The following is a 27943-nucleotide window of genomic DNA, read 5'->3' as shown; positions in this document are numbered from 1 at the left end:
GTGACAGCCTTTATGCAGCCAATAACAACAGCACGGTGATTGGTTGCATCATGAATCAACTATTCCTCTCCCTGTGGCAATTCATCTGTTTCTGTATACATTTTCTTTTATAAAATATTTTATTCATACAATCATTTCCTTAACTATAGCAACATTACTATTTAATTTTGAGAGTCAGGATATCAGTCGCACATCACCTAAGTACAACAGTATATAAACAAATGCAGAAAAAAAAATATTCTGTATCCATTTGAGTGTCTCTCATTTTACTTTTCAGTCCATCCTGTGTCTGTACACCTGTCTGCCCGTTTGTCTTTCAGTGATGAGACGATGGGAGTACTGCTGGTCCTGGTGGGGCGTGTGGTTGGAACAGCTCAGAGCAGTAGCCTCTGCTGGCTGACCAGGAGAAAGGCCCTGCATGGCAGAACAGGCTGGCCATTGGCAGGCATTAAGTGACCCTCATGCTGGCCCATTGACAGCTGGCTCAGAGGACACAGAACTTCTGTCGAGCCTAGAAAAGGAGAGCGAAGATATACCTTATGGAACCTTCTGAAGACAGAAGGTGAATAAAGTGAATAAATATTACCACATAAGTAAAGACTGTAAACTATTGTCTGATTACATTTATACCAGTTCCAATGAAATTCAAACAAGATAAAACTCTGAACATGAAGGCAAACTTACTTGGCCTCCTCAGTGGGAGACATTTCCTCCAGAGGACCATTGGGAAGCTCCACACGACATTTCTCACTACTTAGCAGGGACATGAGAGGGGAGAGAAACAATGTAACACTAGTCAGTCTACAATAACAGAACATGTCATATATTAGAAGATGCTATAATGGACAGCAGTGATGGCACAAAGAACCAAGTCCAAGTTCAATTTTGCAACAACAAAATGTTTGAGGAGAAAGAAACTGTGGACGTGGTAGTTTAATCTGGTACGTGTATGTGCACGAGTGCCACAAGTTACTCTTAAAGAATACGACCTATAGGTTTAGACCTTGATCCATTATAGATTTGGCTGCAGTGCAGATTCAGACGTACAGTACAGTCCCTGGAGTTTTCTATTCTGCATATACTGACAGCTCTGTGAGATTTTATTTTAGTGTAAAAGGCTCAGATGATTATGTATGGAGCTTGGATGTGCCATTCAACAGATTAGTTAATTATACTGCTCAACTGATGAAACTATTCCCAATTCATTACATTTGCTTTTACCAAACAAACTGGAAAGATATGAAAAAAAAGGATAATTATCTGATTTCTTTTTTCAATTTTGACAAATAATGGAATAATTGAACTATAAATCAAAAAGGCTTAAGTCTGTCATCCCATCTATCTATCTATACTACACCTTTAAATTATTTTGCTCCCTGTTTTAATAGACATGCATGCAATGCTACACATTAAAAAAAATATTGTTTTTGAAAGAAGCCGCACTGGCATACCTGCTAGATGCAGGAAGACAGCGATATGACAACTGATGAATCTTAGTGTACTTGAAGTTATGAGGGAACATAATCTGACGCAACAGCGTCTGGTAGCAGCAATGAATACTGCAAAATTCTGCACATTTCAGGGACAAATGTGTGATTCAGTAGTGCTGAATACTGCAGAGCGTGTGCTGACTCTGGCTTTACTTAAGTGGCGTGTGCATGTGAGACTTGTGCTATGTCTGACCCAGTTTTAGGACAACAGGCTGTGGCTGAGCTGTTGATGCCCGCTCTCTCCGACTCCACATACTCCACTACTGAGTATTTCTCTGAAGAAGCAATCTTCTCTTCATCACTGGAACACACAAGTACATCGCATACACATTAATACTCTAGCATGAATCCCTCCTAATTAACCACTTGCTCCACAGAAACACACCGAACACTACAACACTGAGATGTGATGCATGCTGAACCGACTGACAGAGAACACAGTAAAACAAAGGATGGCTGTGTTGAAATGGAACAACTCTAATGTCTGTGTAGGAAAAGCATCAAAATGTACAGCAAATGGAGAAAGTCAACAGATTGGATTGTTGAGCCATGATACGCTGTTCACTTTGTTGATAGCAAGCAAACAGTAAGCAGGCCTAGAGACTGATTAGACCAAAATTGTTAGTACCAGCCGTCAGTCTTGCTTCGTCTCAGAGAACCACCAATCATCTTGATGAGGCCTCAAAGGAAAAACACTCACAAACATCCAAATATACTCAAACATTTAAAAACAGCTATCCAGAATTTGGACATTTTAGAAAACAAATGTCAGAGCTCTGCTGTTAAAAATCTGTGGTCATGGTTACATTTTTGGAACTCAATTTAACAATTTCTCCAAACACACTCAGATTGTTGTCTTCATGTTCAGTTAAAAGGAAATCTAGTCAAGTACTTAAAACACACACACACACCTTTTATGCTATTTCATGTACAGGCCAAGTGAAACTTTATGAACTGTATTTACACCAAATTCCTAGCTCTAAAAACATCTTCCCTATAATATGCCTGAAACTCTTATGTCAATTCTAATTAGCAAAGTATTATGAACAACAGTCCTCTGTACATCCTGCTTTTGAACTTTGATTCAAATTAGCATATGAAGGCTTGAATTGCACAAATCTTTCTGCTTCAAAACTATTGTTTAGTCATGGTTTTTCAGTCGAAACACGACCATAAGAATGTTTTTCTCCAATTTTGCACATTAAAAATGATAAAGCAGTAATATATTTCAGTCTAATAAGTCACAATCTCAGGATGAAGAGTGTTGGTATGTGAAAGAAAAAAAAAGAAAAGATGGCAGCTATGGTTATAGCACACCAATGAAACAAGCATATAGAGAAAAATCTTTACAAAGCTGTTTAACCAATGAGGATCCAACTGAGGCCACTTCAGAAAACTGGTTTCTACTTTGGGCCAATTTCATTTGGGCCATTTCAGGTAAGAATGAGGTTCTGTTGGACTGTTAGAATAAAGTAATCTGAATAAGCTCAAGCCAAAAAAAAAAAAAAAAAAAAAAAAAAAAAAAAAAAAAAAACTGAAATAAAACTGCACTAAGAACACACCTGTGGTAGAAACACATGCAGAATGGAGATAATGAAATAAACAAACAAGGAGTTGAAACCAAAAATCAAAATTCCGAAAACAAAGTTGGTGGTTGACGTGACAACAAGACTACATCGCGGCTGCAGGCTGATCTCTGATTGGCTGTACATACCGATAAGATTTCAACACTCTGAAGAAGACCACACCCACAACGCACAGCAAGAGAGAGAGGGGAAGCTCAGATTGTAAGTGTTGCTCAGTTCATTAGACTGCTGTTATCAACTCAGACAGACAGACAACATGACAGCATCAACAGAGACGGAGGGACAGGACAACCAGCTTTAAACCCTGATTATTCAGGAAACAGATTTCACTGTGAAAGGCACTTGTGTGTAACTTTTGAAACTTGCAGGACTTAAAAGTGGCTTTGAAAAGTTTACATTTCTCTAGTTCGTAAAGGACACTTTTTTTAAACACTGAATAGTTATCAAGGAGTGTGTGTTAACAGAAAACCCAAAAAATAGTTGTGTCCTTGGGCAAGACACTTAAACCACATTGCCTAATGGTAGCGCCGGTCTCTGGATGAGTGACCTGGAACGATCATTTCGTCGTGTGCCTTGTGCACACAATGACAATGAGCTGAATCTAACATCATCTTCAGGGGTTTGCACTGACCTGTGACAGGGCAGACAAATTGAGACAAGCAAATCAGACTAAAGTGGTTGCTTCTAAAATCTAAATATACAATTAGCTTAACATACTTATGTGAGCTACAGCCACGACAGTCTAGACAGCATATCTAGAAAGGAGGAATGCTCTTTATGGCAGTGACCAGCTCACGTAGGATTCATTTATCAGGTCTCTGATCCTCATGTTAACACTGCCACTATGGTAATGAGCAACGCTGCAACAGCAGACATAACTAAACAGGGGCCTGTATTCATAAAGCTTACTTACTCAAAGCTCCATGTGCCAAAGGTTCAACAAAATTCTGAAAATGATGACAACTTCTAAGAATTTACACTGACTAGATCCTAGTAAAGAGAAGTTATTCACTGAAGCCCTCAGGATGGAGGACTTCAGCCACTTCAGAGCTTTTCTTCTGCAGAGGAAAGTGTCAGAAAGGCCAAGAGGTAGAAGACCTACTCTGTAAACGCTGAATAGAAACAAGTTAATGAAATGCTGCAAGTTGCTCTCATTAGAGATGGGCTCAGACCTCCCGCCCAACACAACGATGAAAGCGATCACTGCAATTGATACTGCAACAGTGACTAGGATTTGATGCGACCTTTCACCAGAGTGATCGCGCACACACACACACACACACACACACACACACACACACACACACACACAGTTCCCCCTCTTTAATGTCAAATTGATTTACTTAGATACACCACTCAGAAACACCTTGGGTTTCAAGGACAAATGCCCTACGACCTTAACATTCCAAATGCCACTGGTGCCACTGTCAGTACTGTAAGCTTGAAGTGTAATTCTATTGTGTGCATATTATTTGCGAACCTCTTGAAAACGGCGGTCTCAGTCTTGGCATCAACAGTGAGACTGACTGTTTCTTTCATGGAGCCGTTGATGACCGTCTCTGTGATGCTGCGGTGCTCAGAACAAGATACTTCCTCCTCCGTCTTTGAGCTCCCACAGTCCCTTGGTGAAGTGGCAGCTGGAGCAGCCCCACTTGTGCCCAACCAGCCATCACAGTCTGAGGAATGTAAAGAAATGTGACATTAGTTATCAGGTCTGATCAAATCAAGGTCATTGAGACTGTTTTAACAACAGAACCCTACCAGGAATTATATGCACCCCTAATAAGAAGAAAAATCTGAAAGTTCAGAGAACCCTGGGTATGTCTCTCTCGTCAGATGCGAAGGATGCTCATAAACTTCCCTCGATCATCTGGGACATGCATTTGTACACATCTCACCTTCAGGCTGCATGGGTGCGTTAACCCCTAAAGGGTCCATCGTCTCTATGCTGGTTTCCATAGCAACAGGGGAGTTACACCTCAGAGGGTCTTTGGGGCTGAAAGAGAATCACGAAGCATTTTTTAAAAAAATTTCCAGACAATGTTAAAAGCAAATCATTTATTCCTAAGGCTGCAGCACTGCAGACCCAAAAACAGAAACACAGGGAGTCAGAATCCTACCTGACAGGAGTGAAGTTTGAGAAATCAGCCCAGCCCGTTTCTGAGTTTGAGGTAGCAGTAGGAGAGGAGCTCCATGCTGCTTCAGGAGAGGTGGAGGACAAGGGAGAGGATGCAGCTGGATTATTGGGGTTGGAGGTTGGAGCTGTGGATGTACCTGTGTCCATGGGGATGTCATCAAAATTTGCTGTCCACACTGGGCCTAAAAATAATTTAAATATAAGAGAAAAAAAAGTAAGGTGTCGCATCTGCACCAAGCCATTTTTAATGCTCATTTATGTGAGCTGATAGAGCTATTCAATGATTCTCCGTATCAGCAACAACTGAAAACAACCCAAATTAATTAAAATGCTCACACAATGCAACAACTGCATCCAGAAAATATTTTCTCAAACAATATTCTTAACAATCTGAATTTAAAAATCCTAAAATCTAGTTGGGGCAAAAATTCAAACTGAAAAAAACCCAACGAACAAAAAAGGCCCCTCACATCTTTGTGACAATTTATCATCATTGTGGCAACCATGGTGCACCTGGTTTTACATGTGGTCCTCTCAAAAACACTAACCTGTGTCAACTTCCATTCTGTCATCGTTGCTGGGGTTGGAAGTTTCAAATGGATCCCTCTTCGCATCGTCGTCCTCGGAGTCTGTGCTCTCCTCACTGTCTGTGCTGCCCGAACTTCTGAGATGGACAGGTCAAGTATTAAAAGAAAAAAAAAAAAAAAAAAAAAAAAAAAAAAAAAAGATCTGAGCTGTCCTCTGTTTTTACTGGGGAGTGTAATAAATACAGAATATGCAGCTCAGTAGGGATGGGTATCAGCAGGGTCGTATCAGTTCAACTTATTGCTACCACTTTCCATATTTGAAATAATAATAATAAAAAAAAAAAAAGAACAGACTAGAGTGAGACACTTTTGCCTTTGCCAGCCACACACGCTGCACAGATTCAGACAGAATGAATTAGCAGTGGTGACAGTGGTAAGTGAAACATTAGATGGCTTTTAATTTGAAACCAATACAGGAAATGCTGAGTTTCTATCATCAGCATAACAGTAGCTTCTACAGCAAGACAGGAACAAAAAGTTCTAAATACGTCCCATTACAGTTATCAGATAGCAACACAAACATTTTTAAAAACTACTTCAGAAGTTGGAGTTAATAAAAATGAGTCACTATAAGATGCAATACAGTGTTCATGCAAATAAAGGAGAAAACCGCAATACCATTCCTAGTATTAATTAAATTTTACTGCTTTAGTTGTCCAAAACGTGGTGGCACATTGTTCACATGCACACCGGTATGCTCCGATAGCACTACATCTATGCCCACGACTGGCTTAACTGTCGTTTCACACTGAACGAAAGCAAAGCAGATTTCAAAGCTGCGAACGGGACACTTTGTGTTTGGTTGCAGAGAGAAATGCATTTCAAAAAGTGGAATGATAACAACATGAGGTTGTTGAGTTTATTCAGGATGAGACTGCAAATAAAACAATGTCTTGCTATCTGCGTGTGTGTTTGGCTGACCTGGGGCGTCTCTGTGCCTCTGGGGCAAAGGTGACATCTTTTTCATCCCAGATATCATCTTCATCTGAACCAGCATCTTCAAACTGCTGGATTTTCTCCTTACAGCGTGCCTCAAACAGAGCAATATTTGCCTGAAAAACATTTACACATAGGCCACATAGTTAAACCACATGCACATATAAAGTAAGGTCATACAGAACAAAAACCCAGGCTGTGAAGCATGCACTTATATTCAAAACACCTTCACTGCAATCAGCAAATCGCTCTCGAGGAAAAGAAATTACAGCATAGTGCTATGGACTCAAAGCATGAGGTAAAAAAATATGTTTTGTTTACTTCAAGACTTGTGTTCTGTAGCACAGTTACTGTCTCACTCTTCTAAACGAACATCAGAAAATGCACGACATGCCTTTAAATGAAAAACATTTTAAACTTGTTCCAGGAGAGCTTTACTTTCTTCTCTCAACATTATGACTCTAAGATCAATAATCAAAGTACTTACACTTTCATTTGTATTCAGTGAAAAATTGATGTCTGATATTCTATCAAAGGGAATACTGCAAAGTTAAAGAGAACAGAGATTAATTTAGTTAGTTTAGAGTTGTTGGGTATCCACGCACAGACAGGTGACAAATTAAAGGAAAAACCCACGCCTCTGACTCCTACAGTGAGGGAATCTCATGGCTCTGTCGTGCTGTGGGGACATTAGACGTTGTTCAGAGTGATGCTTTATGTTTTTGTTTTTAAACTGATGATGAATCACTCTTGAAGAAAGTTGTCTCTCCCAAGACATTAATGCCCCATCCATAGGGTACAGAACGTTTAATAAGTATGACTGATATGAATCTCATTCCATGGCCTTCAGCCACCAGGTGTACATTTGGTGTCATCAAAACAGGGAATTTCATTTGTTTGCTGCTTAGCTGTTGTGTAGAATTCCACAGGCTCGGAGCACTGGAGCTTCTGGTGGCCTAACGCCTTACAAAGATACTTTTGTTTTTCCTTTAACTTGTTGTCTGTCTGAAAATGGCCACACAGGCAACTTCTAGCACACACGAGCACTTTAATATTCCAGGCAGACAGCACCAGGGAAAAAAAATTCTTAACAGCCAATTTATTCTTCATATCCCTGTTCTATGCTGTAAACTGACCAGGCTAAGAAAAGCTAAGAGTCATACACATTTCCAGGTAGAGGAAACATTGTCAGTTTCTATGCTGCTTAGTGGCAAAGTTTCCCAAAATATTATTGTTTTTTTTTTTTTTTTTTTTTGGGGGGGGGGGGGGGGGGGGTTGTCTGCCATACATGCAAAAGAAAAAGCTGTTACAGAACATAAAACCCATCATGCATATTGAAGTTCCATATTAGATGTTTTCCCAGAGCATAAGTAAAAAATGATTTGTAATTAATTGACAATCAACATAATTGCTTTTGTGGTTTCATCAATGTAGCTTTATATTTGCTCTAAAGTATCATCAGCTGAGTGAATAACAGCTATATTTTCAAAAAGGGATCTTGTCAGCTGTTATTGTCAGCTGGGTACTGTCAGTGCTCTAAGTCTTACGCATTATCTCTTACGTATGAGAGAGACGAGAGATAATCATTGTGTTGCTCCTATTATCTCTTATGTATTATTATGAGCATGCTTTGACAAATGTTTACACGACTGGCTACAAAGGGCAGATCTTTTTATTCCTCAGCTCTTTCCTGATGCCATTTTTCCCTTCTGAATACAACCTATAAGAATTTATGTTTACATAAACAAATCCATACTAAACTGGAGATCTGCATTTTACTGCATGAATAAAAACTTCTTGTAATAAAAAAAAAAAAAAAAAACTATTAAAAGTTACAAGAATTAATGTAAGGATGCAGAAGCCCAAGATTACGTAACACTCTGTTTATAAATAAAACTGATCACCTGCCAGCCATTTGGAATTATATTAAAACAAAAAACGCCAAAAGCCAAAAGCAAAACCCACAAGCATTATTAAAGACTCTGTCCCAACCCAGATCACTGTAAGATAGAGACAGCACACAACAGCACAAAAAGGTGGCTATAGTTTATTCTATGATGTGGTAGCTGTACCAGGCATAAGGCCTACAATGGTGTCACTGATGATGACATATTTTCTATATAAAAATAAAGCATGCAGAAAAAAAAACAACACTTTAAGTGCTCAATTTTAAAAGCATAATGTTAATAAGCAGGCATGCCAGTGAGTAATGATCCAGAAATTTAGCTTGAGAACTTTTTACTTTTAAAAGTGATAAGCAAATATTCTACAGCTGAATGAACTCATAAAAAAAGAAAAAAAGTTGCCCCACCAGCTTTGTAATGTAGTGTGATGCTCCTTTATTGTTACATAGAAATATTTAGATAGCAAGTCATGCAAGGTAAGTACTCACTCCACAACATCGTCCTGATCAGCAAACTCTTCGTCATTGAAGCCGAACTGCTCAATAAAATTGGACGTCATTTGTTGCATCTGATAATCAGAAAAGGCCTGGCAAAACCCAGGACCAATGATAATGATATACTCTTGGCTCTACTCCAAAATGGTCATTACTTGCAGTACAGAAAATAGCAAATGCATATGTATGCTGCGATGCTATAACAAACACACACACTTACAGTCAGTAGCTGAAATGCTTTCATTTTCTTTCCTTTTATTAAAGTCACTAAAGCATCTTGAACATTAGCTTTTAAGCAAATTAATTCCAAACACTGTAGAAAAATATTCTAGTGATAGACTGATCTGATGAGACAGTTAGGACCCCACGGTCACACAGGACCCACTGCAATTAACAATGGAGGGGAAAAAAAAAAAAATACACATCTTGAAGACTAGATTTTCTTTTGTGGATCATAAGGTGAACAAAATTTAAAAAAGAAAAACTTATATGAACTTATAACTTATGCAAACTAATCACAAGGGTGTTGGGATCAAATACAGTCACAAATGTTTTGGGGTTAAAAGACCATTTGTACACGAGCTGGGTCTGTGTGGCTGTGGGTCTGCTTCTGTGCTTTCATTCATTCGTGTCTGTGTTTAGGTCTTACTTGTTGAAGAGACGAGTCTTGGTGAAAACCACTGTCTTTAAAGTCCACCTCATCATCACTGGAAGAATGGATGTGGTGTGTATTTACCTGATGAAACATTGCATTTAATACAATGGATCAAAGTCAAATAATTCAGTAAATAATTGTCATTATTTATTTTTTAAAAATTTTAACAATTTAATACATTAAATTAAAGCTGCAAGCAGCAACGATAGGGTCGTCGCACCCCGACTTCTGGAGTCCTGAATGTGCTTGCCAAATAGGAACTAGCAAGTATGCAAGTACAGACTCTGTGTACTTGATATTGAAAAATGCCCACTGAAAGAATCGACTCCAGACCAAAGGATTGGTTTTGACTAGATCAGCATTAGCCCCTCCCCCTGACTTTGATGGGTGAGGTTGGCAGCACAGGAACCATGAAATAATTTCAACAGTGACATAATTAAATGTGTTTTTAAATAAAATTTATGTTTTAATTAATGGTACATTTAATTAATTATGTATTTAATAAAGTTTTTCCAATTTTAATGAATTACTGACATTTATTTATTTAATCATGCATTTATTTAATTTCGGCACTCTTGGCAATCCATATATGCTGCCTTCTGAATATTCAACATTAAATTTCACCGAGTGTGCTGCACCGCATTAACAGTGCAATAAAGAAATGCCTCACTGCTCTAAATAGTGCAATGGTTAACCAACACATGTAGTGAAATGAATATGAAAGCTTTAAATCTTCGTGTTAATGTGGCTACTCACCAAGTCGACAGTGTTTCTTTTGTTTGTGTCAGCCAGCTGCCCAGAAATAAAAGCTTCCCATTTCTCTCTATCCTCTGCTGGGAGCTCTGTCACAAACATATGAAGTTTATATATTCTACATCAACATAAACAGTACAATTATCAAAACTGTTGCTCTCAAATTACAGATGAGAAAATGTTTCACTTTATTTTCAGTTATGATTTTGGTATCCAATAAAAAACCCAGATAATCAAAATAAAACATTTGTGATGCCAAATTGTATTCCACAATGGTCCTCTTGATTTGTTGTGTGTTGTAAATCCAGCACTTCTCTTTCCCTAACAGGGGGGTGCTTTGGAATATGAGCTAGGGTTCAAAGGGTTCTAGCGAGCGCCCGATCGGCCGGCGCTGCGCTTTGCTGAGGTGCTGTTGTGTTGGGCTGAGAATTTCCGCTGTTAGCTACTGGAACGGATTGCTATTGTCACATTTAGCTAGCAGCGCAACCATTAGCCTGAGAATTTTTTCTGGTCAGAAACCTGGTTTAGATAAGTTAGTTTTACTCCTGGTCCCGGTTGGTATGAGAGCAACTGATCAAGGGCTTCTGAGTCAGAATCCTATATCGACGTGACAATACCATGATCCCGCAGAACTCCAAAGCCATTTTTGACAGGAGAGCGGTAACCATCTATGACACCATCTCATAGCACATATGGAGAAGCTGCAGCTAACCAGCTTGAACCTAGGCCTCTGCAGCACCTTTGGCACATGGGTCACCAGCTCAACCAGGAAAGCTATAGCGGTGTCCCAATTTTCTACGATTTTTGCCATAGTCAATAAGCCCTATTTTTAGTCCATGTCAAACGCCAACACTTTTATAAACAGGATAAGTACAGAAACGCATAATACAGAGCAAGACTACCACCAGCATATGGCACAATACAATCAGTTGTCTGAAACTTAGACAATTAAGCTAATTCACAAGACAAATGGAAGTGTGAGATGAGCACTCAGATAAGTGAATCCTTACCAGAGATGAGCTGTTGTATTTGCGGTCCATTAGGGCCTTTGTCACAGTTATGAACTATAGAGTTGGCTATTCTGGTGAGGTGACCCATGTAGCCTCGTCGCCGACCACCTTCTGCCCTAAAACAAAGTTCAATAGAATTATTAGACTTTTACAAAGAGTGCTACCACCATGACCACAAAATCCAAGCATTATGCTCTTAGTGCAAACAAGACTACTTACTGTTCGTTCTCATTGGAGCTCCAGGCATCGAGGATTCTCTGTATAAACTGGCACTTTTGAAACAGCTGGTGGAGAAAAACAAGGATACTAAATACATCACAAAGCTCATGTCTGGCTCATAGTGGCTTCTGAGTCTCTAGTCTGTACAACACATCTATTGCTTGTATAGGCCTGTATAAACAGATTACGGAGAGATTATCTGCAGAATTCAGGTGGGTCTATTTGTATATAATTACCAGTTATTGTATTTTCTCTGAATATTAAACATGGACACATTTTGTTTAATTCTACCTTTGTCATGACTGCTTCAGAGTTACTGCACAATTTATAAAGTGAGGTGGACCCCACCCCCACCCCCCAGATTTCAATCTTACATGTTTAATAAGGATGCTTTCCCTCACACGTTCCGACTCTGTGTCTGGTTGGGTGTCTGTGGGGGCAGGAGGCATAGCCAGTATCATGGCTGTGCAGATTTCCACCTGAATGTGGAGGAAGTTGTTCCAGATGTATTTGAAATACATATCCTGTTGGGTAAAACAAAAAAAAAAAAAAGTATAAAAGGAAATGCATAAATAAAATCAACTGGATACAGTGAAACTGGGGGACCATCACCGCCTCCACCAACAACAGGAGATGTTCACAGGGTGCATACACCTTTTCCAGGATCAAATGCAAGTACTTTAAGCACTTTCAAGGTCCATTTTCAAGATTTTCCAGCACATTAAGGGGTCATTCACGATTATCAACATTTTCCAAAGTGTACAAAGAGTACTCTTTTTCAGACTACTCTCCCCAAAAGTGTACAAAGAAAATGTCGATCGTTTTTGATGACATTTAATTTCACCTGGTTCTTTGGTATTTTAATGTAATAGGAATTATTAAAAACACATCCTGGTGTTGAAAAATTCTGGAAATCAAATATACTCTTTCCTATATTTAAACAATGTACTGCACTGCATGTACGCAATATGTCCACGCCACCACACTGTACACAGCAGCACAATGGAGCAATTTGTCATCTGAATACTATTATATGAATAAGACTGAATTGAATTATAATATAGATACAATAAAGACTAAAAATGCAGTTACAATTTCAAGCACTTTCAAACACTATATCTAAATTCAAACACTTTTCACACTTTTAAAAAGGACAATATTAAAATCCAAGCATTTTCAAGGCGTTCCAGCACCCGTGCAAACCCTGTGTTCATAATTTTCCTGTTTGTTATAGCTGATCTTCCTTTCAGTTCATTAATATTTAACTCTAGTATTTTTGTTTCACACCATATATGTACTCTCAGTGTGTAAAACCAGTCACCAATTTACCATAATTACTTAAACTGCTTTCCAAGGAAAAGGTTGTTACAATGGCTGAATCTGCATGCCTAACAGAGGCTACAAAGACTTCCATGCTTCTGGAAGCACTGATGCCTTCAGTGGCAGTAAAGAAAGTAGACATGGCCCCTTACAGGTTGAGATCCTATATTAAAATCATACATGACATGTAGGCTACCTGTGCATCGTCACTGTAAGTACCAAGTGAGCGAACCAAGCATTCTTGACCGAGAGGCCGGATCGCACCACATGATTTTCCTCCAGCCACTGACTTAAGATGTAAGCTGCTACCACATTTGATCTGCCTAGACCGAGGCACATTGGATAAGCCAATGTTAACAGCTGCTTTCAGGGACTGAAAAAGTGGTATGAAGCAAGTTCAGCATGGCCAGGATATCTTTCCATTATTTGGCTTCAATTAGGCTGACATTCAGGATAAATGTTCAAACAAAGGTTGTTATCAACTTGATAAGTTAATTTAATTCAATTTTTCAATTCGATTCCATTTACATAGCACCAAATCACAACAACACTCGCCTTAAGACGCTTTATATTGTAAGGTGAAGACCATACAACAGTGTTAAGGTAACTCAGGATTTCCTAATCTAGCTCCAGGCATGTTAACAAAAAGAGTGGTGTTCTGACCAAAAACATGGACAGGTCTACTGTCAGAAAAGCAACTTCTAACAGAAAAACTTGAAGTGGTTAAACATGTAATACAGGTCGAAAGCAATATAGCTGCTGCTAAGGCAGCGGCCTGAGTACGCACAAGTGGATATGCACCACATAGTAGTACAGTATTTAAAAAAAACAAAACAAAATGCTTTGCTTTGTAGGCCTGGAAAAGACAACCATCCAAGCAATCATCAAGTCTAGCCTATTTTAAAAAAACAAAAAGGAAAACATTGACTGTGTAAATTAACAGACATACCAGTCTCACAGCTCTATCGTTAAGACATGGGAGAATCTTAACCACAGCATCCCAAATGAGTATTTAGATGTGCAGAATATAGTTTTATTTCAGTTTTTATTCTTTCAGCTTTAGGCCCAGAGGTGTTTAATGGTCTAGGTGTAAAGAATGAATAGATAAACGAAAATCAAAGTATTCTACATGCAATTACAAGTTCAAGTAGAAAGAGGTGCTCTGTTTTATGATCTTAAATTCATGCTTACAGAACAATAAAATTCTTGTAAAACTGTTGGCAGCAAACATGGGAAGAGAAAAATGATCAAGGAATAAAGTTGTTTCTAAAAATCTATATTTCTTACAGATGCTCATTAGGGAAAAACAAAGACTTTAGATGTTTTGCAAAACCTTAAAACACTCTTATTATCTATGCACCAAGGTCAGAGTGATCTTTCAGGAATAGTTACAGTATTTCTCATATTTCTGCATTTGGTCAGCAGGTAGCAATTTCAAGCAAACTGCTCTTACCCCGGAAAGAAATAAACCACGATTCTAATACTAAAAAGCCAACGTCAGAGTTCTAGCAGATGATCGCCGGCACCGTGCCTGGCTGAGGTACTGTCAAGCTGGGCTGAGAGTTTCAGCATTTAGCTACTGGAACTGACTGCTACAGTTTGCTGGGAGGCGTGACCATTAGCACTAACAAGCAGAATTCGACCCCATTTTTATACTCAAATTTGAGCCAGTATGCTAATCAAGCATAACATTCAACCACTAAAACAATTTTTTTTTGTGTCCAGAAGTCCAAGTCTTAAATTAAAAAAAAAACAAAACAAAAAAAAAAAACAAATAAATAAATAATGAGCCTGTTTTTTCTGCAGTTTTGTAAAACAGCAAATTTGAAAGTTTAAGAACGAAAATAATTATGCTTTTAAAATATAAAGAGCTAGCACATACTGGTGGATTAATCATTACAGAAACAAAAAATTATTTTGTCATTACCAATACTGTTAATTTTGGGCAATAAACCTTACATCGGGTTAGATGTTAGATTCAACTCATTGTCATTGTGCACACAACGAAATGATCGTTCCAGATCACTCATCCATAGACGAGCATCTGCGGTCATGCAGCCAGAGACCGGCGCTACCGGTCTGATACTTACTTTAGACCTTTGCCCAATGAATACTCATACTGAGTTTCAGATGAATGTGCCAATAAATAAGGAATATTCATGACAAATTTCAGAAGAATAAGAACAGATAAGGAACTGAAGTTAATCAAAGTATAGTATTTCTTGAAAAATTTACAATCTGGAACATTCTGTAGACCTTTGCCTCATACCACGTTTTAGAAAAACAAAAGGGAGGAGTATGGATTAAAGGTAAACAGTAATCTATAGTGTTTCTAGAAAATTTCAAAAAGTCATTTAAGAAAAAGAAAAAAAGATGCCTCCCCTATTTTGTATCATGTTAAATATTTAAATGTGATTAAAATGTGATTAATTTCCATTAATTAATTACAAAGCTCCTAATTAATTAGATTAATTTTTTAAATCAAGTCCCACCCCTACAAAAAACTGAATGTACTGTTTATCTTCAAAATGTAAAAAAGAAAAAAATTGAAGCATTTTGTAGAGCATTGCATATTAAATACTCATACCACATTTCAAAAGAGTTGGCCTAAGAATAATTGATGAGAGGGGATTAAAGGTAAACATCAATGTAAAGTCATTAAAAAAATAAAAATAAAAAAAAAAATCTTAAATTAACTAAAAAGAAGCCAGTACTTACTAATATAACTCCCAGTGTGTTGAGGTTAATTAGTTCTGCATTGATGCTGTGTGTGTTGCTCTGCAACAGACTGGCCACCAGTCTGACCACATTCAGCCTGGTGTTTCCCACTGGAGGGTCCAGAACCCCCCATGTTGTCTTCATCATAGTCTTCTGATGGTGGAAAACAAAGTGTTCACCTTAACCACATATAATATATGAACACTAGTCAATCAACACTTCAACCTATGGCTGATAATGGATTGGCCTGAAAGGATTAAAAAGTCCATCTAACTTCAACTTTGAATCTGCACATAGAACATTGCTCACAGCTGTCAATCTGGTTTTTACCTTTGGAGGTTCCAGTAGCAGCTGGTGAAAGTCTTTGAGTCTAGGTCTTACAGCCTCCAGGATGCTGTGGTTAACTGAGAAAGATGGGTGGGACATCCCAGGGGGGCACTCAACGTGACCCTCAAACCTACAATATATGTCAGTCACAAACTAGTTCACAAAAAAAAAACAGTCTCACCAAGACATTTTATACCAGGTCTCAGACTGGGACAATAATGAAACGTAGTAGATCTTAATGGGGTGCACATGAGCTTTAGTGACGTTATTCACTCCATCAAATCAAAAGCAAACAGCTAAGTAAGAACCAGGAATAAGAAATGCTAAAATTATAATAAATAAAAACCACTAAGAATACTCTCACTTACTGTCTGTCACTTGGTAGTACTACGGTAAGAACTCAGTTGTCTGAGGTTTGCACAGTGAATACTCATACCAGGTTTTAAGAGTCGGCCAAGAATAAGGGAGGATTAAATGTAAACATTAATGTACAGCATTACTGGAAAACTTTAGAAAATACATTAAAAAAAATAATGTACTGTTCCTGGCTGCAGCAATGAATGAGGGATATACTGTCCACTTTCACTCTTTGTCTCTTAATCAGTAAGTGGTTTTTCATTATAGATTAGCTGCACCGAAACATAAGAATCCACCTGTTAGACGTAATGTTTGGGTTTGCAGAGCACTTTATAAATGAGGACTGTTTGGAGGAGAGCACTTGAGTCAGGTGCACTGATGGTTCACCATACCAACAAGCTGAAGTCCAACACTGTACCCTCTGTGTTTGATGTTTCCTTGTGCAGCTAGTCAAAAATGAAGAACAACGCACAGCTTAAGAGACAGAGTGAAAGTGGACAGTATATCCTGTTTTATTTTAAATTTTCCTTGTTTTCCACTGAGCTATTCCACTGAGCTATTGGCCGTGTTAAATGCGAGTGAGGTTTTTTCTTTTTAAGAGCAAGACTCCATAATATCATTTAGTCTTAATACATAGTGTTTCATGTCCACTTGATATGAACTGAGCAAACTACTATCTGAGTATATTGCTATAAAAACAGGAGGAATGTTTAGAGTATTTAGTTCCTAAAAGCAACTATTTGATGTCGTCAGCTGTTTATGTCGAGTGGCATTGTCTTCCTTGCAAATTGTTAAAAAAAAATTTATGTCACATTCAAAATATGAAATGGCAGATAAGAGGACAAGACATACGCTGGTCTCCTCGTCTCAAACAAGGTGAGTAGAATCTGGATAACGCTGACAATTGCAGACTCATTCTTTTCCTTGTCGAAGATATTAGAAAGTAGCTGCTCTACTGTCTCCTGCCTGCAGAGGATGAGAACAGATAGACGTTAATGCAAAGAAAAAACAGGCTTTGACAAGGCAGAAAAAAAAAATCACAATGATAAATTGAACAAAAGCAAAAGTAGATTAAAAAAAATAATTCTTCCTCAAAGTCACACTAATTAGAAGCCAAGAAATATTTCCTTGGCCTATATCTGACTTCAAAGGTTGCATCACAGTGACAATAAATGTTTTTGTTCTGTACAATACTTAAGTTTTTGTAGAGAAATACATACTTTTCAAGTGTGGCCAGAAGAGGATCAGGCTCTGAAGAGCCCTGGACCTGAAACATCTGGTCTCTGCTCAGTCTGATGATCTCACACAGTGACTGGGATGCATTGGAGTGTCTCTGTGTTCAAGAAGAAAAAGAAAAAATGCTAACCAGCTAGATACATGTTTCCCTGCCACTAGCTGACCAGGTGGCTATTGTGGAAGCCCTCAATCACTAAGCCAACTCTCCAGTGCATCTCTTGCCCCCACAGAATGGAACATGGCTCCACGGTCTTTGCCTGCAGGTTACACTGTAGTCCTTGTTCTGTCCTTGTGACATACTGCAACTCTAAGACCACTCCAATTGGACCCTGTAGCAGGTGGAGACCTGCTTCATATGTTGCTGCACCAAGCTTACAGGGGATGCATAGCAGAACAAGAACTACCAAGCACAGCTGCAGTTCTTGAATATGGAGTTGGAGCTCATCTGTGGAGCAAGAGGCTCTTTGAGCAGCAGTTGAAAATATTACCTTGAGTTTGTAATGAAGTACTTAACATATTAGAGGAGGAGCACTTTATATAGTGTTGTTTAATATTCCAGTTAAAGTACCTGAGGCTCCTTTTGCATGTTCAAACAAACATTAAAAAAATAAAAATAAAATTCTGTGGGAAGCATTGCATCTGAATATCTTCAGGAATAAAAAATACCAACATATTGCCTGAATAATAAGCTTGTGACTACTGAGGTACACAGCAAAATGTGCATGAAACTCACATCTTCATCTTGAGAAGGTTGTATCATCTCCACCAGTCTCTGAATCACTTTCTCCTCATTCAGCCACTAACAGAAACAAAGAACTTTGTCAGGACAGAAAAATTTTTTTGAAAGACTTCAAAACTTTTCGCCCATTACTGCCCACTTCATTCCTTCAGCTCAAGAAACCACCATAACCTTACAAAACAACTCTTCTCCTGCTTTTATTCTAGACATCAACTGAGAACACAAATGTAAATTATACCAGATGACCATATAATTTGTTAGTGTGCTTATGTGGATTGTGATGTTATATTTTAAACTGTGTGAATAGATATAATTTTTTAGCAAAGCTGAGTTAGTGCTGTGATTCTACCCACATTAAGAACATCTTGACGTAGCTGCTGTGGTTCGATGCAGGTGAGCATTCTGAGCAGCAGGTCCATGATTGCAGAGGTCCCAATGTGTTTGATCATCAAATCTACAAAGTCTTCTTGCTTCCTCAGAAAATCAACTATCTTTAAAATACAAACAAGACACATTATGTCACACCTGTAAGTAACACAGCAGTTATCCTCTCAGTAAGTTTACAGAACATGTGTGTTGGTGGGGAAAAAAAAAAAAAATCCTACCTGTTCAGGCTTTCGTCCTATAAGAATAGAAAGAACTTTGGAGAAGAAGCTGGCCAGGAGGGGGTTGAGGGGTGGCTCATTTTGGAGGAAACTGTACAATTTCAACAGCAGTTTTTCATCTTCTCCTAGTCTGTCATTGATCTGGCTCACATCTGATGTAAGCAGCTCACATGATATGTTGGGATACCTGATGGATTTAAAAATAAATAAACTGGATTGTTTTAAATAAATAAAAAAATTAAAGGAACACTTTAATCAGAGTTAGAAGAGGCCCCATTTCTGGTTTTTAAGTGGGCCACAGCACTCTTGACTTTGGAAACCACTGGTGTAGGCATCTTCCTGGTGAATTCACAATGAGAACCTGGGCATGTGTCCTGCCCCCAGCACTTCCTACCTGCTTAAACCAAACAGTATTTCCAGCAGTAAGAATGAGTTTAAAGCAGACAATCTCCTGTTGTGTGAAGTTTTCCCCACTTGATTTCATGACATAATCTTAAGACTGGGAATGAGTTGACAAATATCAGTTTCAATTTATTCTGGCCATGTGAACAAACATGCTAAAATTTCAACTTTGTGGCCTGAAGTTTGGTGCACATGTTATCTGCTTACTTCTGGGTACTGTACATTGGAGTTACATGATTTTGGTTTAGCACCACAAATAACTACACTGAAAATCTGCATCCTGTTCAGAGACTGAAAGAGTCTGATGTTCTTGATGTCAGTACATGTTGTCAAATTGTAAAACCAACCACCAGTTTTTGTACCCCCTTAGCACCATTTCCTTACTTGTATTTCACCTTCTCCTCAACATCAGTACAGGGTTCCTGTGTGATGTAGGTAACCAGGTCCTCCATACACTGTGGTCTCAGCAGGAAGTCCACAAGTTTGTGATTCTGGGCCTTGCACTCCTGCAGGACATCATCTTCATCCATGACCTCTGTAAGCGTCACATCCTCCTTCTCCAGCAGAGTGTCAATGTGGGATGTGGTGTGGAGGTCAAATTTCCAAAACATGTTGGTTCTTTCATATATAATACAGATGAACAAGACAGACACAAATCTGTTAAAATACATTCTGGGCAAAAGTGTCATTAAAATAAATGTTTTCCACCCAAACATGATCAGGACATAAGCAAGATTGATTTAATGATTTATTGAGGGATCACTCAATCAGCAGCTCTTATTTCAGCTTACCTGTGAGTATGCTGGGAGTCCACACAGCGGAGCTCAGGTTAAAAACAAGTTTGTTCTAGTCTTTGGGAGTTGTGGCCCATTCCAGGCTAACCAGACGAATGGGCAAGCAGGCAGATAGCGGTAATGGACACACTCACAAAAAGCACACATACAGCACTTCAAGAACACACCTGTGTGGCAAAAAGAAGCAGATAGGCACATAATCAGAATGAATATTGCACTGCTTTTTTGTGTCCATGTCTTTATTTAGATTTGTCTTTTAGATTTTGTTTGGGGGAGGGGGGGCTATTGTGTGACTGTACCCAGCAATCCTCAGACTACGAAATGCACCTCACCTACACATGCAAGAACACTAAACAGCCCTCTCACTGGACTCTAACCCAACCTTGGCAGACAGACAATGTGCAGCAACTGCACTGACAGGCAATTACAAGCAAATGTACATTCCTCATGTATTACAATTAGGGGTGGGACTCGATTAAAAAAATTAATCGAATTAATTAGAAGCTTTGTAATTAATCGAAATTAATCGCATTTTAATCACATTTAAATATTTAACAAGAAATATTAATTTAAGTTTGGTTGATGAATGAATCAATATACAGAAGCTTAAACTTCAAAATTTTGTTTATTTTCCCACCAGTCTACTACACAGACCAACGAAGGGCGGAAGTGCTCCTGTGATAAGCAAACTCCTGAAATTAAAGTTAAGCATCATAACTCGATAGTTTTATTCGACATTAATGTCTCACTTAATATAGTTGGAAATTAATCATTCGCTCAGCTGTATTCCTTGATGTTGAAATGTGTTATTTAACCAGCTGCTTTTACACAGCTGTGCTTCGCACTCACGGTTGCTAGGCGACATGAGCTACGCAGAGGTGAGGGCAGGTGACGCTGATATGAAGGCTAGACCGTCCAATTTCACAGCCGCTCACTTCCAGCCTTTGCGGTCTTCGTGGGCTGCGAAGGACCCGGTCTACGTGGGCCGGGTCCTTCGAAGGATGTGGCCCCTGAATTTGGACAGCTCATCATTCTTATCACATTTGCTACTTTCCCACCGCCGAGGAGCTGGTTCGCGTGCTCGTGCTGTTCCCAATGAACCGGCTAAACACTTAAGGGGGCCCACATTCCCACCGCGTTTCTGTGAACTGCACCTTTATGTATGAGTGTGTGCGGGTCCTCGTCTGGACACGGAAGCCGAAGCGCACAAACGTGGGAGAACACGCTCTCCTTTCTTGTGCTGCAAATAAGTTTTACGGTCCAAACCAAACTACTGCAGTATCCGTGTGCAGCACAGAGGGAAACACAGACAGCGATTAGAGCAAGACAAGTACGCACTTTGTGTTCTTTTATCTGTGATATGAACTGTTACAAAGCAGCAAGTTCAGCCTTAGAGCCCAACCTAATTCACAGCCGTGAAAATCGCTTTGCTTTTCTCATGTAATACACATGTAATATGGTAGAAAACTTTATGTTGAGATGGCAGAGTCACGCCCTTCTGCCGCTTTCGTCACGCGTTCTTGGTTCGAGACCAGCTAGTTTGCGGAGCCGAAGTTGAACCCGTTTTTCGGCCGAGCACCGAGTGCTTCCGCGGTGGAAAACCCGCCTAATGGTTCAAATTAAGGCACCGGAACCCTGTTGGTGGGAAAGAGGCTATTGTGCGCCGATATAATCTGTATGCCCGGAACTCGTGCACTGAGAAACGTTCCACAGTGCAAAGTGCGAATAAAATGCGTTAAAAATTTTAACTCACTATTTTCCTCGTAATTAATTAATTGAAATTAACGCGTTAAAGCCCCACCCCTAACCACAATGCAACACAAAAACTACATTTCAAAAAGGTGCAAAAGATGCTGTTGTAACAACTTTCAGAGAAGTCAAACTTGTTTGTGACCACTACAGATTCCAGTGTTTTTACACCTTAACTTCCTGTATGAACTGCATGGTAGGGTTGTACTGATGGATATTGTCAGAGATCAACAAAAGGTCAAAGTAACTGGTGCTATCTTGTCCAGCAATGTCACGTCACAATCATACTTGTATATCCACCAGTTCACCTTTCTCTTCTCCCAATTTGTTTCTGCACAACTTTCTTACTGCCCCCCCCCCCCGCTTCACCTGTAAATCATGCAGGAAGTGACAGCATGGCAGTGTTGCCAAATTAGCAACTTTGTCGCTATATTTACTGGCTTTTCAGACCTCCCAGCAACTTTTTTTTCCCAAAAAGTGACTAGCAACAAATTTAGTGACCTTTTCTGGTGACCTCTGTGACTGCTGGAAACCCTGGACCATGGCTGCAGGCAGTCACGTGACCTTAATATCGGAAGTGGGTCTTTTTCATGTGCTGAGCAGGTGGGCCTGTTGTTGTGATACGTCAGCACATACGTCTATGGATTTACTGAGCTGGCTAGAATCCTGCTGACTGAAAGACGGAATTTTGTTCATTCAGTCTGTTTATATGTTGTTATTTGCACAGAGTACTACATGTACAGGAGTACACGCAGGAGGAAGCACTTTTTAACTTTTTTTTTGGCTTTTTAAAGAATAAGTCAGCCTTTTGATATTTTTGCTCTGCATTTTTTCTGTTTATATTTTAATAGCACAGCTGTGAGTCTTTTGTTATGAAGAAAAAAAACAATTTATTTGAGAAGCATAATTATTTAAATATGCCAATAGTTTGTTTTTGAGCAATTTGTCATGTACATCTACAGCTGAATGTTAATAAAAGTGCCTGTGTGACATTTGGGATATGTAGCTTTGACTCAGAAGTGCCGTTTTCTTTATACCTTTTGGGAAGAAAAAAATATTGGGATATATATTGTATATCACCATTCAGCTAAAAAAAAAAAAAATAAGAGATATTCTTCCTGGTCCATATTGCTCATCCCTATCACATATACATCTAGGCTAACATGGCTCTGCTATTCCATCTGTGTCTCATAATTGCAATTTCTAGGAGACCAATTGTTCTGCATTATTGTCCGTCCATCCAGTAAGACCTTTTCTGACAAAAGCCCTGGTCTCCCCTATATGTTAAGGATGTTCAGCTCACTAAAAGAAAAGATCATTTTGGACAATGCCTAAACAGCACTGTCCCACTCACATTGCTGTGTTTGTCTGCAGCAGCTATGCTGCTTTCAGTTTGTATTACCATATTAGGGTTTCCATATTTAGGTGTGTAGAACGTTCAGATTTCACCTCTTTCAGAATTCTTAAAACACAGTTTAACACCAATAAAGGAATTATAAAAGAGCTATTAGCCAAAACGTAGCATATCTCAATGTGGTGACGTCTGCTCTTAAGAGGCCACTGGACAAGTGGCGGACAAAACAAGGGGCAGGCCCCCCAAAAAACAAAACAACTACCTACAGCTGATGAACTGCATCTCAAAGTCATCTCCTTAAGGGAGAAAAAAAAAACAAACAAAAAAAAAAACCCACACACACAAAAATTAAATCCACCAAAGACCTGAGAGATGCATCTGGACCTTCAGCTGATCCATCTACTTTTACCAGAGTCTCATTGGAAAAGGTCTCAATGGAAGGGTGGCTGTCAAGAAGCCATTCTTAAGGAAGGGAAAGGGGGAGAAAAGGCTGAGGTATGCCAAAGAACATAAAGGCTGGACTAAACATCTTTGGCAACAGGTCAGATGGAGTGATGAATCTGAATTTGTAAATTCTAGTTCAAATTGTCATCAATATATTCAGAGGTGGTCAGGAGAGGTACAACAGTGAGTGTCTACAGCCATCGGTAAAACACAGTGGAGGTTCTGTCAAAGTTTGAGGCTGCATTTCAACCTGTGGTTTTGGAGATCTTGTCAAACTGATGGGATTATGAACACAGAAAAAACCCACCATGCAATGCCATCTGGAAAATGTCTGGTTGGTAACAGCTTCATTTGTCAGCATGACAACGATCCCAAACACACTGCCATTGCAAGCATACTTGATAGAATAAAAACAAAAAACAAAAAAAAAAAAACACAGTGGAACACTATCAGTGTTGGACTGGGCTCCTCAGAGCCCGGACTTCAACATTATTGAAGCAGTGTGGGATCAACCTGACAGAAAAGAACAAAAGGTAGAAGCATCTAAAGAAGAGCTTTGAATGTCTTCCAAGAAGCCTGGAGAACTATTCCCGAAGCCTGTTTAAAGAAATTACAAGAAAACTTGACTAAGAGTTCAGGCTGTGCTGAAGAATAAAGTTGGTCACACCAAATATTGACTTTCAAGCTGAACTGCAACTGTGTTTTTGCCTTATATACTCTATTTTCATTTCTGTTTGCAAGTTTCAATAAATCGCACCACCATTTTCCCATCTTCCAAGCAAAATGTAAAAAATGACAGGTAACAAGACAGCACTGTACATATGTAACACGTAACCGGCACAGATCACTATTTTTGAACTGCCAACTTTCTTTGAGGGGAAGACACAAGCTGTAACTTCATAATTCAGAGAGGGTGAAAGAACATGTAGCAATATACAGTATGAAAACTAGTGTCTTTTTGAACATTAAAGCATGTAAACAAATTCTAGTGAATGCCCCAAATTAAAATTATGAAACTGTCAAGTACCAGTTCACCAAATGCCAGATATTTAGATGCCCGCTATCATGAGAAAACTAGAAATGTTTCAGTTGACAAGAAGGACTCTAAAAGTTACTTTATAAATGCAATTCTACAGCTGTTTATTTTTACTCTATAAGTCATGACAAGTCCTGGATGTGTTATATCATGTAGGATTTCTGTGTAATCTATTTAGACTCACTGTGACCCAACTGCGTTTACTGCTGTGCGTAGTCACCACCAAAGGCCCTGGAAACTAAAAGAAAATATTGTGTACTTCAGACAGAATCACAGATTATAAGCCCCAATTAAGCAGATACCCTAGTTCATGGTAATACCAAGAGACTGCAGCAAATATGTCTGATAAACATACAGGATGCTGGCTGCATTCAGCCTCAAATTACTTTGAAAATGTACTAATCATGTGGATACCAAATATATGTGTTATTTGGGCTTTTTTTTTACTAACTTAGCAATACAACTAGCACAAGTACCGCATTACACTCACACTATAATTCAACCCCTACCCTGTGATTGCCTTTGCTCCCGAATACAGTGAAACATATGTCAAAGTAAAAAAAAAGAACAATAAATATCGTGGGCACACAAAATCTAGGAGAACCTAATAAAATTAATCCGGACACCTCTACCCACCATTCAGCTAAAACTGACTACATTTCAGGCCCGTGTAGCGCCACCATAAACAAGCAATAACACCACACATTTTAGAGATAATACAGAGTATTCACCCAGAACCATCCGGTTCATCTGAGCTTGGCTATCAATTTCGAATCAACAGACTGAGTTTAAAAAAAAAGTTTGGTTTTTTTGTATGCATCTGCAAAGGCAATCACTGAATGCAGTCGTTAACAGTTACATTTCATTTCCACTAATCAACATTCGCACGCAAAGTCACCGTTTCTGCAAACCACCACGGCCCAGTCAGATTGGCTCAGCTTTCATTTCGGCTAAACACCAGTTAAATGAGCCGCATTTGGTAATGCAACCCATTACCTGACATACATAAGGTATGCTGTCTAACGACTGCAAAAACGTCAGTCCATTTACATACCAGGGCCCAAAACAATCTGCCACTAACGCTCCAGGCAACACACCGGCTCGAGCAACGTCACTAGCTATTGTTAGCTAACCCAGTGCTTCAGTGAATATCAAACTCGTCCTGTTAACCAACAATGTGAGATATGGGGCTAACATGAACTGGCTGAAAGGATGGGTAATTAAATAACAATATGATTCCCAGGAACCTAAAGAACACTAATATGCTTTGTTAATGCTACCGTCTCAGCTTGAGGTAAATCAGTCTGACAACGCAGTGCTAAGACGGCAAGTATGCTTCTTGCTAGCCACTAACGTTAGCCGGGTATCTAAAGACTGCTGGCTAATCGTCTCTTCAATACCAAGTGCATGAGCTTGCAATTGTACCTACCAACAGACAACGGTAAACACCGACTTTCCAGCATGTAGCGTATTTTAACATTAGCCTCGGACTTTAGCGATACGAAGACAGGGATAACACGAAATTTCCGTTAGGAAAATAAAGCGTTTAAAACTGTTTCTAACAGGCGCGAAAATGTAGATCTTCGAGGGCACTTTTCAAGATGGCGGTTCCGTCAACTTCAGCGACCCCTTCCCCCACTCCAGCTGCAACGTTCGTCAGTCAAACTGTTTCCGCAAAGCGATTGGTTGTCGTCCAGTCGCTCAAAGCAGGCCGTGAGATTTTATTGGATGCAGTGCGCGTCTCTCCAAGGCGTCATTGAACACGGAGTATGTACAGTGTCACCCGGAAGAACGGAGTTTATACTTTTTTATCGAACTGTAAGCAAAACGGTAACACTGATGTGGTAACAGAACAAAATAATGATTTGTTTTAGTGTAATTAATCTCCGTTATAATCATATTAGGACACACTACAGGTAATGTAAAACCTTCACCCCGCACGCGCGTTGGCTTTGAATTTTAAATCGAGCACACTTAGCGCAAAGCCACGCCCACGGTCAGCTGAGAACCGCCCAGACCCAGGCGGTGGTATAAAAGCGCAGACGACTGCGACCTGAAGTAAACGTTTGCGGTTCCGCTTTTCTTTTAGCGGCCTTTAAATTAGTTTATTTACATGGCGCCGCCCCAAGGCACTCTATGATGCAAAGTTAAAGAGTTAAGTTTTAAAGTTTTCAGTATCAGAGGATCCTCTGAGCTGAGCTGAGAAAATGAAGCTTTAGTGAAGCACTGAACCGCTTGAGCCAAATGGTTCGCAAATAGATTATTACTCGAAGCGTCAATTATAGCGCCCTCTCCTGGAAAAGTGTAATGCTTTCAATTACACACCTGCACGCACACGCTCACACAGCTCAATGATCTGAAGCATCATGATATCATGATATCAGGTTCTATTTACAAATAAAGATGGATGCATATGTGCATGTTATGTTGTTGAGCAGAGTGCTGGGAAAACATGGCATTAACCAGCGTCCGTCATCATGTTGAAAGGACGAGCAAGAGATTGCCAGCAACTCAGCAGTAACTGCTGGCCATAACAACGCTAAAACTGTGCGAGTATGAACCTGGCTGACTGTCTCTCTCTCTCACTCCTTCACTCGTAACCAGCAAATCAGCTGAACCAGTCACCTGATTCATTCCGAGAACGAAGCAGTTGCTGCTTCGGACGTCATATGTCACGTGATTTTTTTTTTCTGTCCTGAAGCAAGCTTCGAAGCAGTGGTTCTCTGGAGTTGTAAGCCCAGGGTTCGAAGCACGTACCGAAGCTTCGGTTTCACACTCTCATCACTACTCTGAGCAGCACTTGGTACTGTGCTGACAGTGTTAAGAGGGTATTCCCCTCGATTTTCCACAGATTTATTTCCCTTTATTAAGGTGAAGTGAGCTTCTATTAAGGGTTCGTCCGGCATTTCTCCTACTTGCTTTGTGTGCAATGCAACGCACATGCAGGCCTTCCTAAGGAGGGAAGTTTTTTTACTGATAATCCCTTACATTTATAAACGCTTAAATTTGGCATATTTATTACTCTTTATACTTTTTACATACTGTCATGTTTCTTTATTCTAAAATAGTTTTGATGATTATACATGTGCTT

At 39.3% G+C, this 27943-nt stretch overlaps 1 protein-coding gene across 15 annotated transcripts; it reads right to left on the bottom strand.

The window, feature by feature from the left end:
- Positions 1-100: 100 nt before the first annotated feature.
- ppp6r3 (protein phosphatase 6, regulatory subunit 3) lies at positions 101-26510 on the bottom strand. Of its 15 annotated transcripts, XM_030732527.1 has the most exons (27): positions 26282-26509; positions 25037-25090; positions 20267-20436; positions 19860-20093; positions 19074-19260; positions 18822-18959; positions 18463-18528; positions 17714-17826; positions 17346-17459; positions 16140-16266; positions 15810-15962; positions 12146-12295; positions 11772-11836; positions 11553-11668; positions 10546-10631; positions 9784-9870; positions 9129-9226; positions 7224-7278; positions 6722-6852; positions 5762-5877; positions 5197-5395; positions 4975-5072; positions 4557-4752; positions 3205-3222; positions 1684-1791; positions 685-753; positions 101-511 (listed from the first exon to the last, which is right to left on the bottom strand). In XM_030732527.1, exons 4-27 carry the CDS (start codon positions 20084-20086, stop codon positions 460-462), a joined length of 2769 nt encoding a protein of 922 aa, XP_030588387.1. In that variant the 5' UTR covers positions 20087-20093; positions 20267-20436; positions 25037-25090; positions 26282-26509; the 3' UTR covers positions 101-459. The 15 variants fall into 15 exon arrangements, with proteins under 15 accessions (XP_030588387.1, XP_030588388.1, XP_030588395.1 ...); XM_030732528.1 differs by lacking the exon at positions 25037-25090 and having other exon boundaries at positions 5762-5874; positions 26282-26510; XM_030732535.1 differs by lacking the exon at positions 25037-25090 and having other exon boundaries at positions 5762-5874; positions 9129-9208; positions 26282-26510.
- Positions 26511-27943: the final 1433 nt, after the last annotated feature.

Source organism: Archocentrus centrarchus, chromosome 6 (assembly GCF_007364275.1).
Source record: "Archocentrus centrarchus isolate MPI-CPG fArcCen1 chromosome 6, fArcCen1, whole genome shotgun sequence".
Taxonomy (NCBI): Eukaryota; Metazoa; Chordata; class Actinopteri; order Cichliformes; family Cichlidae; genus Archocentrus; species Archocentrus centrarchus.
Note: the sequence above shows the minus strand (reverse complement) of the source record. Positions and strands in the feature narration are given on the sequence as shown.

Excerpts from the sequence above, each read along its gene's own strand:
- ppp6r3 (XM_030732527.1), bottom strand. The coding sequence starts at position 20,086 with ATGTTTTGGAAATTTGACCTCCACACCACATCCCACATTGACACTCTG. Across the intron at positions 19,261-19,859 it reads GAGGAGAAGGTGAAATACAA|GTATCCCAACATATCATGTG; the intron begins GTAAGGAAATGG and ends TAAATCCATCAG. Across the intron at positions 4,753-4,974 it reads CGCACCCATGCAGCCTGAAG|ACTGTGATGGCTGGTTGGGC; the intron begins GTGAGATGTGTA and ends TACATTCCTCAG.